This window comes from Camelus bactrianus, chromosome 24 (genome assembly GCF_048773025.1).
Source record: "Camelus bactrianus isolate YW-2024 breed Bactrian camel chromosome 24, ASM4877302v1, whole genome shotgun sequence".
NCBI classification, from domain to species: Eukaryota; Metazoa; Chordata; class Mammalia; order Artiodactyla; family Camelidae; genus Camelus; species Camelus bactrianus.
The window spans coordinates 7252061-7269901 of record NC_133562.1 but is presented as its reverse complement, the minus strand read 5'-3'; the positions used below and the strand labels follow the sequence as shown (position 1 = coordinate 7269901).

The 17841-nt window shown below is 41.6% G+C and overlaps 1 protein-coding gene across 8 annotated transcripts in view; it reads left to right on the top strand.

The window, feature by feature from the left end:
- Positions 1-17841, top strand: part of CLUL1 (clusterin like 1) — a 94983-nt gene that overhangs the window by 67847 nt on the left and 9295 nt on the right. For 4 of the 8 annotated variants that reach the window (XM_045518884.2, XM_045518887.2, XM_045518886.2 and 1 more), the window contains exons 3-7: positions 3261-3379; positions 4512-4660; positions 9311-9478; positions 11368-11800; positions 14771-14908. In XM_045518884.2, the coding sequence (XP_045374840.1) occupies positions 3274-3379; positions 4512-4660; positions 9311-9478; positions 11368-11800; positions 14771-14908 (994 nt within the window). In that variant the 5' untranslated portion in view covers positions 3261-3273. The remainder of the gene's footprint in view (positions 1-3260; positions 3380-4511; positions 4661-9310; positions 9479-11367; positions 11801-14770; positions 14909-17841) is intronic. The other 4 variants (XM_074352535.1, XM_045518888.2, XM_045518889.2 and 1 more) reach the window with 2 other exon arrangements.

Here is a 17841-nt window from a genome sequence, read left to right as displayed (position 1 = left end):
ACATCTATCAGAGTAACACTCCCTCTCAAACAGGAATGGAATGGGTCATGTGACTCACAGGAGAATCCGTTTGTTCTGAGATCTCAAGTTGCAGGGAACACACTAGGGCTTTGCTCTCTTTCCTCCCCTTTCCGACCTTGCTGGTGGGAGACAGCAAATCCCAGCTTGTCCACAGGACACGTGCAGGGCTGCCGGGTGGCACAACAACCATCAACACTGTATCCCGGAGTTGGGCTCCGCAGAGGAAACAGCACAAATGGCACAGGCTTCCCGGCCAGCTCTCTGCCAAGTAGGTATCCCAAAGGGTGGGCTGGGCAAGTCTGTTAAGGGGTAACCTATCAGCAAGTCCATTGTGGCCACACATCTAAGATGCTCTGTCCAACCCTGAACTTAGCAACGACAAACTTGACATTTGAAATCCATCTGTCTGACTCCTGTATTTCTCAGTTAATACCACATGCATCTTCTTGTTGTCCTTCTTAATTAAGATGACCTTGTTTGTCTCCTTAGTTACCAACCGACGATCTATATTTTCCAACCCACTTAAATCTTGAACATAATGATATCATAATTGTGAAAGTAACCAGATTCACATGAAGTATTGCCTAATCAAGAACAAAATGGCAGCTGTGAAAACAGATGAAATAATTAGAGGAAGAAACTTTTTGGAAGCCTCAGGATATTTTAAAAGTCATTAGCACTAGTTAGCAATAAAATTATTTTCTCGGAAATTACACTTAAAGGGGAAACAGGGAATACAGGAAAAAAATCTGCCACTAGAGGATGAGGCACTGGTCTTCCTAAATGTTGGTTCCATTTTCAGCAAAATGTGAATTTGTTGAAAAGCGCATGCTCGCAGACTTAGTAAATACTTTTATGGTTACCGGGGAAAGGGGGTGGGAGGGGATAAATTTGGGAATTTGAGATTTACAAATGTTAACCACTATATATAAAAATAGATTTTTAAAAAAGTTTCTTTTGTATAGCACAGGGAACTGTGTTCAATATCTTGCAATAACCTTTCATGGAAAAAATATGAAAACGAATATGTGTATGTATATGCATGACTGGGACATTGTGCTGAACACCAGAGATTGACACATTGTAACTGATTTTACTTCAATTTAAAAAAAAATAAAAATAAAAAACGCATGCAGATGCCAGCCGTGACTTCAAATGGGTCCAGATTTGGACAAGACCAAACTAATGAGCAAAGGTTCTCACCATCGAGTTTGTGTTCATCACAATCCCCCGAGACTGACTTCCCCAGGACTATGCTCTCCTCCTCCTGAGGCAAATGCCCAGAAGGCTGCTTCTTCCTTTGGCCAACCGGTCACCTCTCAGGATAGGACCCGTCTGTCTGTAGGTGTGGATTGTAGTTGCTCAGAAGTGACATGAGGCTATATAAAATAATGATAGTTCAGGTTTTGCTTTGAGCCGATCTGTTTTCCAATAGAGCTAAGAGGTTTCCAGCAAAAACAGAGAATTAGCCAGTAGTTGAGACAGCGGATATGGGTGTGGGCAGGACTTCCAGGGGGGTCCTGTCATTGCCCATCTAGGTGCCCAAGCGGAGTAGAGAAAAACTCCAGACTGCAGGTTCTTCAAACACAAGGATCAACTGGTAAGGGCCTCCGAAAAGCAGGTGGACCAGGTCAGAACAGCCAGAGTGACTTGCTCTGAAAGTACTGAACACACAAGTAGTGGTCAGCTAATCCCTCAAAACGTGCAAAGGGGGCCCAAGACAGTCTTGAGGTTTCAGTAGCCAGAGAGACCCAGACCAGCCCTGGCTGTGGTGACTCTCTAAATTGTTTTTAAATGAATCTTCTGCTGAATTTTCCATTCAGCTAATCAACTCTCAAATTGTAGCAACATACTCAGCTATGACATTGTTTAGATGCTAAATTTTATCACTTTATCTAGTTAAAGTGTGTCTTTATATATTTAAAAATTGCCAAATGACCTGTCAATCATCTTCAGAATGTTTTATCTAGGAGTTGACTTACTCTATTTCATATTGTTGTTTATATTTCCAATCAAAGAAATTTCTCTGGCCTATATAAGAATATACACATCATAAATTTCAAATTTTTCAAAAATATATTTTTAAGGTTTTAATGAGTCCTATCAAAACATATTTGTGTAAAATAAAGTAACTCAAGGTCATTGTTCCTGATTGTGTAGACAGCCCGCCCTCTAGTGTTTCGTTCTAAACTCTTCTACATTTTAAACCATACTCTTAATCTCAAAATGTTAGGTTAATAGGATTAAGAACTGTGTCATCAAATTTATAGAACAAGGCTAAATCCCTGACACGGAGGAAAATTAAAGCAGAGAAAAGTGAAGGTCCTTCCAGAAGCTGGTGGAAACCTTACTGAGGAAAGCCTGCAAAGTTAGTGGTAAATATATTATTAAAGTTTTATTTGGGAAATAGTGTCTTAATAGAAAGAGAAGAGTTAGTTCAAATGATAGATGTAGAAGTAAAGCGTGGCAGCTTTGTAACCAGTAATATATTTAAAAGATATTCCAAATGTTGATTAAATAAAGGTGGGTTTTTTTTTTTTCCAAAATAACAAGTACACATAAAGCAGATAAATAACCCCTTTGGGAGGTGTTTTAAGATAATCTAACTTATTTTTTAGATATAAATTCATTAAAGCATACATTTGTATTTAGAATGTTTACAACTAATGTATATCCATAATTTTTAAAGGAAACATATTATCTGAGAAGAAAAAATTTTAACTGCACTATACATATATATCTTGATGGGTTTTAGAAAATATATGAGAAAAATCTGAGACTGTTTTTGCTTTTATTTAAAAAAAAGTAGTAAATTATCTTAGTAAAAACTTACTTGAGGACTCAGAATTTTGGAGGAAAAAGGCAATCCCTCTAATATATTTTAACTAATTCTGTGTTTGGGGATGTTTACTGTTGAGAAGGAGACAAAATGAAGTTTAGATTCTATGGAGCCATGAGCTGTACTGTTGGTTGCCTTAAATTTCAAATACTTCAGATGATGACCTTATTTAACTGTCATGAATAATATAAACAAAATAGGGACTTGGGTTGTCTTTTTGTTTTTCAACTTATTTAGATTTCAGATTTCCTCAGGTCTCAGCCATATTAGCATACAAGGTCTAAAGTCATAAAGAAAAACCCAGAGGAGAATGCTTTGGCTCACCATGTGTCTTCAGTTGATGCCGAGGGACACTAACTTAACTGAAGGTATTCCAGGCAGGTTTGTTCTTCCTCTGCAGTAACAGCAGAAACATGAAGCCGCCACTCTTGGTGTTTATTGTGTATCTGCTGTGGTTGAAAGGTTGTCACTGTGCACCTACTTGGAAGGACAGAAGTGCCACCCGTGAAAACCTGAAGGGTAACGTTTGGTTTCTTTATCTGCACTGTGTCCTGTCTGCCTGTTTGCGCATCCCGCCAGCACTTGGGGTGATTTACAGCTGAGAGAGAACCGTATTCACGATGCCCTCTAGGGTCACGGTGAGATGTTCTCTAGGCGCTTAAACCAAGCAGAGGAGACGCCGAACATCTGGGTAAAAATAGAAAATCCCAGTTGCATATCTGAGAACGGCTCCCATACCCAGATGTTTGCTATCACACAGATAAAACTTGCCAACTCTCAGACTGCATTTCTTGGTCTCATCCAGATGTTTGGTGTCCTCTAGGCACAGCTTTAATGAGCAGTGAAATTCTTTTCTCTCATTTGAAAAATTTAAACAATTAAAGTAATCCGTGCAGTTATTCTTGAGATAATGAAAGAATGGGTTATAATGACATTGAATCTGGTTGGTCTGTGCTCATTAACTTGTGGCCTTTGCTCGATGATATATGCTTTGGGTACTTTGACTTAGAAAAATAAATTAGCCTGAATGTTCCTTTTTGGGGGTCTGTAATTAAATTTGGAGGCCAGATTAAGCTCCTTCAACAGCCACATTGGCTATTGCAAAGAAAGAGTGACAAACAATAAATTTCATACCCGCTAAAAGCTTATGAAAGGGGTATAAGCGGTGTCCAGGAGGTTATTAAAGAATCTTGCATGATTTGATGCCTCCTGGGAAGGTAATTGAAGCTGAAAGAAAGGGAAATTGTTCACTGTGTTTGAGGTTCCCAGTTGGGCATTTAATATAAATTGTCTGTGAAAAAAATTCAATGTTTTCTCTAATATAAACACACTTGGGTTTTAAGGGAAAGGAAAAAAATTGGATAAATGAAAACAGGCCCTGAGGAAAATGATAAGAATGGGGTTAAATGAACTCTGACTTGTCTGGAAGCTCAGAAGTGAGGACCAGAAGGTACCCCCCACGTGGTCGCCGGGTCCACGTGGCTGCTGACAGCTGAGTCGTCGTGATCTGCCTCGGGAGTCTGATGTTCTAAAAAGGAAAAACAATTAAGCCTCTATTTGGGGGACATGAAAAACTGGTGAAGTTGTTGTATTCTGATATATTGTAATCTGATCAGATCTCAAAGGAAAAAACTACGACGTAATCTTTTAGGCTTTTCCGAGGCTGGGGAGATAGATGTAGACGAAGAGGTGAAGAAGGCTTTGATTGGCATGAAGCAGATGAGAATCCTGATGGAAAGAAGAGGGGAGGAACATTCCAACCTCATGAGAACCCTGAAGAAATGCAGAGAAGAGAAGCAGGTAAAGCAATGGGCAGTCATGCCTGTTCTTAAACAGATGTGGGCCCCCAGTAGTGCTCACCGAGTGCAGTGAAGGACTTCCTCATTCTCCCTAACTGTAGATCTTCTGGAGAGCCATCCTTATTGGAGGAAAATCTTGAAGGAAATTTCAGATTTCTTCAAAGAACATATTCCTTGTAGACGAGGCCTTTGCAGGACTCCAAACTTGTGTATCTGGGAGATTCAGCTCTGTTTGGGAAGCGCTGCTTTGCTAAAAATGCTTTATCATTGTTCCCCTCTGAGTCAGGATATTAAGTCAAAAGTGTTCAAGGAAGAGGGGAAAGGTATGGGGGAGGATGTAGCTCAGTGGTAGAGTGTGTGCTTACCATGAACGAGGTCCTGGGCTCAATCCCCAGTACCTCTATTAAGAATAGATAAATAAAAACCCAATTACCTCCTCCCCTCAAAAAACAAACAAACAAAAGAATTAAATGAAAATGTGCAAAATCAGTAAAAGGGCTCAAAGAAAGAAAAAAATGTGTGGGGAGTTTGGGGCTAGAGCAGTGGCCTCCAAAGTTTCTCGCTCTCCCATCCCTAATACCAAGGTTATTGTTAGCATTCACTCCTGAATACATGCATTTTAGCTTATTTATAAATTACACCCGTGAACTGCTAACATTATTATCTCAAGACACGAAGTACACTTAGGGTGAGGCTCATCATTAGCTAGGGTGGAAGTAAGTCCATATTTCAAATAATCTTCTAGATACTTTGAAAAAACGTTTTAGCTTATTGCCAGATCTGATTAGATCGTCATGTTTTTACTGACGCAAGCCAACAGAGGGCTCATAGCGAAAAAGCGGAGGGCTGCCATTTGCTTCCTGTCTCCCTGAACTGAAGTTATTTGTATTTTTTAATCTGCTGGGTTTTTTTTCCCCCCCAAGCATCTTTTAAAGCCACTTGTCCATTTAGTGAGGGCTGGCTTCATCAAAAGTACTTAATAAAAACCATCACTTACCTGAGTCCTCTTAAATGGTAATTCATTGCAACTGGCTCCATGTGGACAAAGAGAGAGGCCACCAGTGTCAGCGCCTCTGAGCTGTGCTGGGTCCCTCTTCCCCAGCGTGCTCACGCACAGCTGGTCCCATGCAATGCCTGACACCAGCACCCCAGGAGAGCACCGGAGCACGGGAAACAGGGCATCAGCCTCATCAATTGTTTTCATTCAAATGCCTTTACTTAATAGTTGTTGTCCAAACTGTGTATCTTACCAATGGAGAATATATGTTATATTTAGGTGTCCCTAGGCAAGATTAGCAATTGTTCATATGTTACAGTGGAAAGCTCAATACGTTTCTAAATTACAGACGTGGCGTGGCTCAGAGTTTAACAGCATTAATCACTACTATTATTGCACTGAAAACAATGAAAATTTTTAACAATTTATTTTCCAACATGCCTTTAAATCAAAGAGGATAGTAAAACTATAGCAAAAGTCATTTAGAAAATATTTTAAATTTTAACATTGGGAGTAAATTACTTTCAAATTTTATTTTCATTGAAATATTTTTAATTGTAGTAAAACATACATAACATAACATAACATTTGCCACCTTAACCACATCTATGTGTACAGTTCAATAATGTTAAGTACATTCACATTATTGGGCAACCAGTCTCCAGAATTCCTCCCATTTTGCAAAACTGAAACACTATACCCATTAAACAACTCCCCATTTCTCCTCCCCATAGTCTATTTTTAAATTTAAAAGGCACAAATAGAAGTTCCAATATCTCCTCTCTAGACCTAGACTAGACGTGTAGCTCTCTAAGGTTGGGGTCACCAAGTTCCTGACAGCTGCTGGAATTCCCTTCTGAGCACAGGGGCACTGGGTGTCCATCAGGCAATTGGGGTCACAGGCTGTGACCCCGAAGCTGTAGTCAGCCTGTCCCCAGACTGGCTGACCTTGCAGCTGGCTCTCTCCCTGCATCACGCAGGGTCCCGGACAGGGAGAGGAGATTGCTTGACCAGCAGCTGCACGCCCTCCTCCTGCTTGGCAGCAGTCAAAAGACTGTGAGGACATCAAAACCAGCTCCTTCTGAGGGGAACGTGGAAGCGCCTCTAGCTGGGTTCTTCCCCGGTGGGTGCGTGAGTCTGGCCGCTGGGAATAAGGGCCCTAGATATCACTTACAGGCCCTTTATAAAACACATTATCACACGTGATCCTTCCAACATCTGAGCAAACCATTACTTCCCTTTTACAGCTAAGGAAACTGAGTTTCAAGATGTTAATTAATGTGTGAACCCAACCCTGTGAAGAATGACCAGGAGAGAGTCGGCTGGCGCTGTGCCTGTGGGACCCAAGGACTTTCTGTTTTTCTCCCTTCCCCGAGCCTCCTGGCAAGCCCAGGATGCAGTCAGTACATATGAGGAAAAGGAGGCTCTGTGTGGGGTGGGTCAAGGAAGCAAGCATTACTTTCATTTCTGACCCTGGAGAATCCCAGGAACTAGAGAATTTTTATTTTATCTTAAGACCTGCTTATTTTATATTAAAAAAAAACATTGAATTATATTTTTAAACTTTGGGCACTCATTTAAAAATTAATTTGAGGGGATGAAGGTATAGGTCAAATGGTAGGGCACATGCTTAGCATATACAAGGTCCTGAGTTCAATCCCCAGCACCTCCTCTAAAAATAAATAAGTGAACTTAACTACCTCCCCCACACAAAAATAAATTAAATTTTAAAAATTAAAAAATTTTAAAAATAATTTAAAAAAGGAAAAACCTGTTTAACCCTGAGTCTCCCTTTCTAAAATTATTTCAGACCTAAAATAAAGGACACTTTAGACAAATTACGAATTGGCAAATTTGGGGTGGGCACCCCCAATCTTCCAGTACAAAACACCGCCCATCCCCAGGTGACCCAGCGTCAGCTCAGTCCCCCTCCTCAGCTTTTCCCTATTTCTACTAACTGAGAGCATCTGAAACTCGCTCTTACTAAAGTGGGAAACCCTAAAGCAGCTTAAAGTGATTGCCCATCCCCACCACGTCCAGGTTGATGTGGAACTTTGATAAACCACGAACTGCAGGAAGAGAGTTCTAAGCATGGACTCGGTCAGTGGGTAGGACCTTTGGGGGGAAGCAGAAGCAAGGGACAGGGCATTCCTAAACCAGAGGCCTCCTTCCTCCATGGCAACGGTTCACTACCAAAACTTGGGCTGTGTGATTGGGTCACTGGTTTTTGTCATGCTTCAGAGGTGAGTGGAAGGAAATCAGAGGATAGTGGGAGAGGTGCCTTGCCTGCTCAATTCAACACAAAACCTTAAGAGGCAGGTCCTACAGTTATTCCTATTTGCTAAGAAGGGGCTCAGAGATGTTAAGTAATTTGCCCAAGGGTGAACAGTGAGTGTAGTTTGTAATTGGAAATATTGCGATTTGGGTTTACGGTGACAATGAGCAGAATATTTCAAACAAACTGAGAATCTGGGCAGCATTTTTGCCTGCCCTATCTTCCTTGAGGAGGTGTAGGGTTCCACAATTATTCTGTAGAGCCCAAGAGACAAGCAAGACCTGCCTGGATCACAAGGTGCATTTGGCAGGCTGGGGCCCTGCTGGTTTTCTTATGTGGAACGTAGCAAAGGCCACCTGGTGTAGCCCCGGGATCCTGCCACAGGGCAGCTGAAAAATCTGCGCCCAGCAGAGGAGATGTGTGAGATTGTCAGTGCCCAGGTGTTTCTTTGGGCTTAATATGCCAGGAAAGGGTGATTTCTTTTTCTTTTCCAGTAGGTAAAGTACACACTCAATTGGTTTTAGAAACTGTGTTCCCTCATGTTTCTTTCACGTGAGGGAGTTGCCGTCAGCTCCAAGGCTGTCGTCTTATGGACGGTCTGTTACAGCCCCCAGCTGCCCTGAACTACATCTCAGGCCTGGAGGGAGCTGGTCTGCAGAAGTGCACACAGGCAGGGGGTTTAGGGATTGATCGACCCCGGGGGAGATCCGGGGCAGGGTTGACATTCTCGGGGACAAGTGTCACTTCTGCTGAGCTCCTAGAGCGGGACCTGGTCGAGTACAGCAGGCACCACAAGGGGGAGTGCTCGGAATACCGAGGAGAAGGAAGACTCAGAATACAGCATCTCTGCCGTCAGGATGCAACTCACAGTGAAGCTTTGATTTGCCATACAGGAATTGTGCTTCCTTGCAATGCTTAAGAAAGTACAAAAATTAAAGGCAGCGTGAATGAAGGAAATAAATGTGTTCAGCTTTACAAGCCTTAAAACCCATTTTCTACATCCTCCAAGGGCGAGAGGTGAGGACAGACAAGTAAACAGGTCAATTACAGGCATTCGGGGGAGCAGGGGCTGCATCTTCACTGCTGGTTCACCCACAGGGAGCGGATGTCTGTCCCACAGCAAACACTCAATAAATAGTTGTTGAATGAATGAATGAACAGGTGAAGGAGAACTGCACAGTCTTCAGGAGGGACCAGTTGGTGTGCATTTCTTAACCTAACAGAAAGCTTCAGGGCAGATCTGCCAGCTGTCAAGGACCTGAAGAAGGAATGAGGTTGAGTTTAGAAAATACACATTCTGTAAAGCGAGAAATCAACTAAGGTACAACACATAGAGTCATGAAATGGAAACAGGGTGTGTTTTTCTACTTTTTAATTAGGAAGCCCTGAAACTTATGAATGAAGTTCAAGAGCATCTGGAAGAGGAAGAAAGGCTATGCCAGGTGTCTTTGACAGATTCCTGGGATGAATGCAAATCTTGCCTGGAAAGTAACTGCATGAGATTTTATACAACCTGCCAAAACAGTTGGTCCTCTATGAAAAACACGGTAAGGGAGAAATAGAGCTCAGGCTTTCTGAGTTCTTAAGGTACCTGCTTCAGCTTACTTTTAAAAATCAATTTATATTAATATTGAGATTAGAGATGGCTGATCTGATGTTGGCCTTTTGCAACCTAGAATCTTGCAGTCATGCTTTTGTGTGAATCACCTGTGGATATATAATTTCTAAGTTGGAACAGCCATCCAGTGTTTGTCCCTCCCTTTCATTACACTGTGTGTATCTCTCAGGAGTGCCCTGACTCCTTCTGCCTCCTACTTGTTTATTTCTGAACATCTTCCCACTAGATTGTAAGCTCTTTGAGGGCAGGAACCGTATCTTATTTGCCTTCATTTAAGCACTGTAGGTGTTCAATAAATGTTTGCTAAATTGCATTCTGAATAATAGTATTACAGTCTTTTGATTTCAACCTGCTTTATTTTTAACCTTCGAAGGCATTCTCTGCCCCTGAGTCTCTCCTTCAATGGGCTTGCCCTCTCTTGGCAGCACCCAAATGCGTGTGCACACACATGTCCCCTTTACCCTGATCCATGCATGCCCTGTAGGACTGGCATGTTTCCTTTTTTGTCCCCTTTGGCTCCCTTCTGGGCAGAGGGAATCACAGAGGGTGGTGACCTGAATAGGATAAGCTCTGACCCATAAAAGGCTCGTCTTCTATTGGCCTGAATTTCCCCTCCCCTTCAAGAAGTTGGCTGAGTATGAAACGCAGTGAAATTTCCCTCTCCATCTCAGAGCAGGCACTAATTAGAGTCTGCGCCTGGCTCAGCAGTGCCCTATGCAATTACAGAGGGAGCACCCCCTAAGATAATTCATATGCCAAGTTAATTTGCCTCCACTGTTAACTGCACCTGCTCTATTTTTATAGCCATTCTCTAATACACCAGAATATGTTGCAATGGGCACTGGCTGGAAGTCAGGAGGTTTGGGGACCATTCCGATCTGTGCCAGTTATATGACCTTAAGACAATCTCTTGAGCCTTTAAAGTTTTGATTCTGTGGCTGAATTTAAGTAAAGAGAAGCTGGCAGAGGGAGAAGCACGTGATCCACCCAGATTAATTTTTTGAGAAATGCACAAGTCCTCTAGGAATTCCTAGAGAATGATTTGAACAGCATTGTAGGGGGCTATGGCAGTGATGGTTGATATGTTCCGTAACACTCATCATGGCCCTATCACTATCATATAAGGGCTACTATGTCTGGCATGAACTTACATGTCACATAGATGAAGTAGAGCATAGTGTGACTGCTGGAAGGCCTCCCACTGAGTAGAGAATTCTATAATTAGAGCTTCATTCCTTTGGCTACAACCAAGGAGGGCTTTGCTCACCGGTAATATGTAACATCTCTAGGTAACCTATTTAGCTGTATTAAGCATCTATGGTTCAGTGCAAATGTATTGATCTTTTCTTTTCCATGGACTAATTTATGAGATGAGAAAGAAGAGAGCATAAGGACACAAATGACATTCCACTGAAGAAGAAAAAAAAGGGAGAGAATTAAGACACTAAGGCAGAGGTGAAAGACAAGAGCCTTCAGTTTTCAGACAATCTACACAGTCTAAAACCATGTATGCCAACCACCACCAGTACATCAGGGCTGTGGCTTGACAACAATATGGAAAACTTGGCCTTTTAAGGCCTTTAGTAGGCAAATAGAAACCAAGAGGAATTTCAGACCCTATTTCCATAGTCAAGGTCAAAGTCAGATACATGAGTGTTGATAAATGATCTTAAAGTAGATTACCTTTTCCTAGCTTGTCCAGAATTTTTCTTGATTTGGAATGACTACTGTAAGTTGACTTTAAATTTTACAAAAAAAATAATAATCCAGAAAGAAAATAAACGTATTTCATTTTTTGTCCCCTACCCCACCCCACAGATTGAACAGTTTCTCTGGAAGATATATCAGTTTCTGTTTCCTTTCAATGAAGATAATGAAAAAGATCTCCCGGTCAGTGAGCAGTTCATTGAGGAAGATGCACAACTGATCCAGATAGAGAATGTGTTCAGCCAGCTGACTGTGGATGTGAGATTTCTCTATAACAGGAGTTTTCATGTCTTCAAACAGATGCAGCAAGAATTCGACCAGGCTTTTCAATCCTATTTCATGTCAGATACAGACTTAATTGAGCCTTACTTTTTTCCAGCCTTAGCCAAAGAGCCGACGAGAAAAGCACATGTTGGGCCACATTGGGACATTCCTAGCTTTTTCCAGCGGTTTTGTAATTTCAGTCTATCTGTTTATCGGAGCGTCAGTGCAACAGTTACTGAGATGCTGAATGCAATAGAGGATTTATCAAAACAAGACAAAGGCAAGTATCAAAAGATGATTTTTTGCTTAGATATTTATACTGAAGTCAAGTTTTGTTTAGCTTTAGAAAGGGTGGCCGCTTCTAAGTCATCATACGGTGTTTCTGAGGATGACAGTTTTTGGATCATCAAGGTGTCAGAGCCTCTTAGGGGAAGCTTTGAGGTCTGCCAAACACCAGCCCCCTTCCATCATTGTCAAGAGCTCTGTGGGGCTGTTCTCTCTTTTTAAAGCAAACTTTCAAAGCTGAGAAACAAAATGCTAGTAAGGTGAGAACCTGAAAAAGACAGTTGCCTCCTTTATTCAAACTCAGGCAGACACTCAGCTCTGTTCTGCTTGAGCATCATGGAGTTTCTTTAAAATCAGTCCAGGCTCCTCAATTCCCAGTTTAGGAAGAAGCCTAGGGCCGTGTCAAACCAGGTCACACGTAGCGCCCTCCTCGGCCTCCTCCACCTCACTGCTGTAACTCCTGCGATCAGAACGTCCATGCACACCACCAGAGAAAATGCTCGTAGACACACCGCAAACTACAGAAATGGAAATTTCTGAAAAAGATAAGAATTACCTTCTACCAATAACCACCCAGGCCCCCTAATATTTCCATGTTGGAACTACAGTGCTGCTTGATGTTTCAAGGCAGAAGGAGGTACCTTCTCTGGGCGTCTGTGGAGTGGCTGGGACCCAGCACCTCGGAAACGAGAGCTGCTGTGTGGGCCACGTATAGAATCTGTGTTTCCTTGGACTCATCGCTCATGGGCCACTAGGCCAAGGAAGAGGATGCTCCTCTCTGACATGAAAGATGCAACGGGCTCCTTCTAGAAACCCTGCCATCGGTGACAACATGGATGAAGCCGGAGAACACTGTGCTCAGTGAAATTAGCCAGACTCAGAGGGACGAGAATTACATCATCCCACTTCAATGAGGAATCTAAATGAGCGAAACTCCTAGAAGCAGAGAGTGGAATGGTCACTGCCAGGGGCTGAAGGGACGGGGACAGGGGGAAATGCTGGTCAAAGGTACAAAGTTTCAGTCATGCAGGACGAGTGAGTCCTGCAGATCAACAGTACAGAGCGGCACCCACAGTGAACAGGACTGTGCTGTGTACTTAATGTTCCTGAGCAGGTAGATCTTATATAAAGGGTTTTCATCGCTAACGACGACAGTCATTTTTAAAAAGGGCACAGGAGGAAACTTTTAGAAGTGCTGGGTAGTTTCACAGCATAGGCTGGTGATTGGTTTCATGCATGGCTGCTTATGTTCAAGCTCACCAAGTTGAAGATATAATTACCTACAGCTTTTTGTATATAGGGAAAAAATGGGCTCCTTCTAGCTAGTTTTCAGTTATATCAGCTGTAGCGAGCAACCTCTGAATCAAACTCTCAAAATTGCCGAGGCCTTGCATAATAGCCTCCATGTAGGAGGGGCTCGCCCAGAACAGATCAGAGACTGAAGCCAGGAAACCGTGTTACATCCTTCCCGCCCCATTGTTCCCCCAGCGAGAATGGCCATCGTTACTGGAACCATTAGGTTCTATTCCCGGGTCTGGAGGACTTTTCTTGTAAGTCAGGTGTTTTTCTAGCATTCCATTCTGAGGCTCCAAATTCCCCGATATGAGGGAAAGCATCAGGGCTGTAGACTAAGTAGACTCAGTGCTGGGATGAGACTGAGTAATTTTTGCCTGACTTTTAAATAGACCTAAAAAATAAAAATTTTAAAAATATTCGAGATGCTGGGAATAAGATGAGGATTAGGACACAGCCCCTGACTTTTAGGAGTTCAGCCTAGAGAAGGGAAAACAGGTCAGTGGACAATTACACTACCATTTCATATGCAGAATGTCAGAGGGTATGGAAGAATAACAAGATTAAAATGCAAGACCAAACCCTTTCCTTCAAGGGACTCAAGAGTCTAACAGAGGAGATGGAATTAACAGCACACAATGCAGAGATGTTCTACAGCAGAACTCACAGGGGTTCTGTGGGGTAAGAGGAGACGCCACTAAATCTAACAGGAGTGAGAGAAAACAATTTCTATTCAACAAAGGGGATGGCTGCCTTACACACCAGATGATCAGCAAATGACTCGTAGGTTTTTAAACACTACACTTCACAATTTATCTCGAAATGATTCATTCTTTAAACATTAAGGATTTAATATAACTATATCATTGGGTTACAAATTAATAATACATTTTTCCTAATGTGAAACACTCCATTGGGAACTGTAGATTTTCTGCTGAATGGACTTCTGTTTACATCATCATTTTTATATGGATGGTTAATTCTTCCAGAAAAAAAAAAAAAAGATTTCTCAAATTTGATGTTTCCCTAAATCTTTGACCTACTGTTCATAACATTATGTATACGAAACACAAAAAAGAATAGCAAGAAAGTAAATGCTTACCACACAGTTTAAGACACAAGACATTTCTAGTATCTTTGGAATGCCAATGCACATCTGAATTACAGCTTTAAGGAATTAAAATAATGACTAGAAAAATTTTTAGAAGTCCATAGAGAAAAGTGGTTTATAATCCCCTATTTAGTTAACCCCAGTGACATCAGAAATAATAAAAATAAGGCACACTTAATTTAAAATAATTCAAATATACAAAGGAACACAATAAATGAAAGTCTCCCTCTCCCCCCCATTATTCTCTCTTCCAACAGATAGTTACTATTAATAATTCTCATGACTCCTTCCAGAAAATAAAATTGTTTGCATTAATCTCTGTGTGTGGGGGTATGGAGCGAGTAATAATAATATTAACAATGAGTAATAATAGTAACAGGGTACTTGTTAATAGATGTCAAATTGTCCTGGCAACCGCTTGCACCAGTGTTCACGCCTACGATTAAATACAGAACAAAGATTTTGAAGGTGCTGGTTGGAAAATGGAATGACATTGTATCTACACCTTTAAAGTTCAGACTCTCTAACGACACTAATGTGAAAATGCTGTGTTACCTGCAGACTCTGACCACGGCCGCCAGAGTTCAAAAATGTTGCCTGTGCGGGGCAGGGGACTGTGTGGAGAACCTAACCAGAATTCATCAGAATGTCTCCAATTTCACACAAGATGCCAAAAATGTCAGGATTACCTCTGGGAAGGTAAATACTTATTATTTTCTTGGGGTTTCAATTGCTCTCTGTTCAGAGGTCAATATCTCACTTTTACAAGCATCATGGATTCATCCGCTGCCCCTCAAGCATCACTTTGCGTGCTCATTGCCATCTGGGGGTGGCTCAGGTCAGGTTTATAACTTATTCAAAAAGTAGGTCAACTCACTTTTCCCCTTTTTTAAAATTCCCTCATTGTTCCTGTGAAAATTCTTTATGGTTAAAGACCAAATGAACTCTAATGTGTGCAAAAGAGAACCATGAGCGAATTAGGGCAAACTCTTCCTTCTTACTGCAAAGAAAAAGAAAACCACCAAGGAAGAAATCACATTGTGGAAGCAAATTTTAGCCAAGCGAGTTTTTTTTTTTTTTTAAGTGGCCTGAACTCTTTCCAGTTGGTGGGTTAATTACTATTAATTACTAATCAGTACTTAAATATGAATAGTGCCTTCTCCTCAGCAGCCTGATGAACCCTTCCCCTCCCAGATCTGACCGGGAGCAGCCTTTCATTCCTTCCCCAGATGGAAAGTTCTCTCCAGGAACCCTCCCGCTTTCCTCTGTGCCTCCCATCCCTTCCCTTTCCCTAACTGAAGTCTCTCCTCCACCCATTTATGTCTTCTGAATTGCTCACTGGGTGACTCTCTGCACCCCTTTTTTTATCATTTGGAAGATGAAATCAATATATCTACTTCACACAGGTGTTTTGAGGATGAAGTAAATCATCTGAAGAGGTCGTGATTCTCATCATTCAAGTGCTGTTTGTCACGGTCACAAGGCTGCATGCAGACACTGAAGTTTTTACAGCAGAAAACTGTACACTAATGTACTGACCTCTTACAAAAAGAGTCCCACTCAGACATCCCACCTGTGTGTCATTAACTTCTTTTCATTCGGTTAAAAGCTTTGATGAGTAATCTCTCCCTGATTGTCATAAGACAATGGAGGAGATGCGGGGGAGGTGACTGGTGGTCAAAAGGTAGAAACTTCCTTTACGAGATGAATAAGCGCTGGGATGTAACGTACAGCACGGTGACTGTAGCTGACACCGCTGCATGATGCCTAGGAGAGTTGTTCAGAGAGGAGATCCTCAGAGTTCTCGTCACAAGGACAGCACTTTGTATGACAGTGAGAGGACACGCAGCTGTTCTGCTTGTTTCCAAGTTTTGGATAATTTTTTCTTAACAATGTAGACGTTATTGCTTATGTATTCTTTTGCAACTTGGTTTTTCACTCAGTACAGTTGGGGAGATTTAGTCATGTGAATACTTGTGGTTCTAATTCATTGATTCACTGATGTATCTTAGTCTATGTCAGAACATCACAATCTATTTATCCCCATTCTCCTGCTGAAGTGCATTTAAGTTGCTTCCAATGTTTTGCTGTAACAAACAACTCTCGATACATTTTGTCAAATAATGATTTTGCCTCTTCAATCCACATTTGATTCATTCTTTGTTCTAAGACTAAGCACATACCTATAATTATAATCTTATATTTGATAAATGTAAGATAAATGAAATACTTTCCAAAATATCATAGATCTCCTTTTTTTCACTATTTACCATACATTTTTGGCCCAAATCTTGAATGGATTCACTGTAAGTGGCTCTTTTCCCATACCACTTACTGGCACTGGAGACATATACCTAAATTCAAAATAATAGTTTCAAAATAAAGAGGTCAGATGTGGAAGGGATGGAGTGGGGGCTTTATCTGTTTGGGAAATATTTTATTTCTTAATACAGGGAGTAGGCACATAAGATTTATACTGAGGAATTTCTGTCTCCAGCCCAGTCTCTGTTACACAAGGCCATGTAATTATCACTTAAACTGGATCTCTTTTAAAAGTGATGCAGGCAGTATTAATGATTACTTGACAATAACAGACATAAACTGGGAACTTGCACCAGCAGAAGGGGACACATGGACACTAGACTAAAAACAAAATGGCCACAATATTTTGTGGTTCCTCCCATATTTGTGTCTGTCTTTCCAGCCTGAGAATCTGGGCTCGGCCGTGGGTCTGTCTCAGGCTGCTCACTAATACTCTGATGGGGACGCATGGGAGATGGCACTTCCCTGCCCCCTGGAAGTTGGGCGTGGCCGTCTCACTCACTACTGGAGGAAGCCTTTAAGAATGGCTGAGGACTTGTCTTGCTCCCTCCCCTGACCGTGGGACTATTCCGCTCCGCATGGTGGAGGCTCCATCACCCTGAGTGAGGAGGTGTGTAGCAGAACCTTCACCCAAACTGTGACTGACAGGTGCTGGAGTGAGAGAGAAACCTTGGTGCTTCCAAGTCACTAAGATTCTGCAAATCTGTGTTACTGTTGCACTGCAGCCATCTGGACTGAAACAGTTACAGGAACTTATACAGCTGTGCTGCTGAGAGGCTGAGTATTGTGTAAAGATCATCTGCAGGCTACAGAAGTGTCTCTCTGTTAGGGCATCTGGGGCAGGAGAGACTGTTGTGGGAAAAGACCACGGCCTCTCTAAACTACAACTTCTGTTTACTAAAAAAACGTGCCTTCAGAAAGGTAGGGGTGGGAAGACTACCTCATCCTGGGTCTTAAAAATCAGCTTATTGGGTTTTTTTGAGACATAAATATAATGTAAAAATTCCCCAGCCTTCACATTATTCCAGAAATTGTTTTGGGATCTTTAGGAGAGGGAGAATTGTGCATTTACGAGTAAAACACATTTACAATAGTAGACATTTGAAAAATAATTCAAGGAAATATTTTGAAAACAAAGGGAGTCACAGTTAACAAGATACAGTACAGATTTGAAAGGAGATCCAGATATTCTTTTAAAATGTCTTCATTTGCAAGTTGAGAGCTGTTAACTTTTAGAATAGTGATATAAATTTTTTTAATGATGGGGGAAGAAGGTGAGGATTTATAATTTCTCTCATGATCTCTGGTAA